Raw genomic sequence first — 1,068 nt, forward strand, 5'->3', positions numbered from 1 at the left:
TTCAAATAAATAAAATCACAGGAGCTCTCCAAGGGTGTGGTGATGGCAGTTTATTCCCTGTGTGCTGACTGCGTGAGAAAATGGCATTCTTGCAATTGAAAGATGGTACCGCGTAAACATGAGCTATTTCCACCATGAACTCTATGGAAAGCATTCATTTGATTACGGTAATTCAAAGCAGCAAATTTACTCAATGCTCACAAAACCGCGACTTACAAATAGGCAGGAGGCGGAATTGAGCTTTGTTTCTCTTAGACTCCGGTGAGGCCACGCCCCCAATGTCACTTATGAGATGAGGCGGGTGCACATGTTTTTGTGCAGGCACGCCAGTGGTTGTGTCAGCGTGATCTGCAATGCGCAGTAGAAGGCTCCCGAGTCGCTGGGCTTCACACGCTCAATATACAGAGGAGCTTGCCGAGCGCTGGCGTTCATGGTGGAGCAAAACCTATCACTGTACTTTTCCGCCTTCTTGCCGTGACCAATCTTAAAGCGGCTCAGGATGAACTCGGGCGATGAGTTGGCTTCTTGTTTGTACCATAAGATGTAGTCTAAGTCCCCCGCTCCGTCGTAGGTGCAGTCCAGCATCACTGCTGCACCCTCCACGGTGTGGGCGTCCCGTTCCAGCTGGTGCACCGTCTGGCTGCTGATTCCTGTCACAAAAAGGCAACAAATGCAGTCAGGCATCAGTTGAAAGTGGTTTTGACCTCAAATGACCTTACCAAGACTCCAAGCAGCCATCAGCGCACATAGAAGCGCCTGACTCATGTCTGCACTTGCAGTGTGCATGTGCAGACATGAGACTTGACGTTGAGGAGGGTTAGGGTTAGGGGCCTTTGCTTCCTGTTGCAGTGACATCACGTACGCAAATTCCTAATCGAGCGCTTGCTGTGCGGGGAAGAGTGCCCCCCTGTGTCGCAGCAGCGCACCGTGGTAATAAATAAATGCGTATTTAATTAACACATCATTGTTTAACAAAATATTATTTACATTTGTGTAACCAAGCGGAAGAAAAGCCCATTCCCCTTGTTTTACTTCAGATTTTTCACGTGATGATCCAGTAAGTATTCC

The 1,068-nt window shown here is 48.5% G+C and overlaps 1 gene segment (V, D, J or C); it reads right to left on the minus strand.

Annotated features, from left to right (window-relative positions):
- Nucleotides 1–139: 139 nt before the first annotated feature.
- LOC127593753 (T cell receptor alpha variable 20-like) lies at nt 140–793 on the minus strand. The segment is given in 2 exon segments: nt 140–650; nt 720–793. Coding segments are annotated over 2 exon segments (432 nt in total).
- Nucleotides 794–1,068: the final 275 nt, after the last annotated feature.

The sequence above is a fragment of the Hippocampus zosterae genome, chromosome 21, assembly GCF_025434085.1.
Source record: "Hippocampus zosterae strain Florida chromosome 21, ASM2543408v3, whole genome shotgun sequence".
NCBI classification, from domain to species: domain Eukaryota; kingdom Metazoa; phylum Chordata; class Actinopteri; order Syngnathiformes; family Syngnathidae; genus Hippocampus; species Hippocampus zosterae.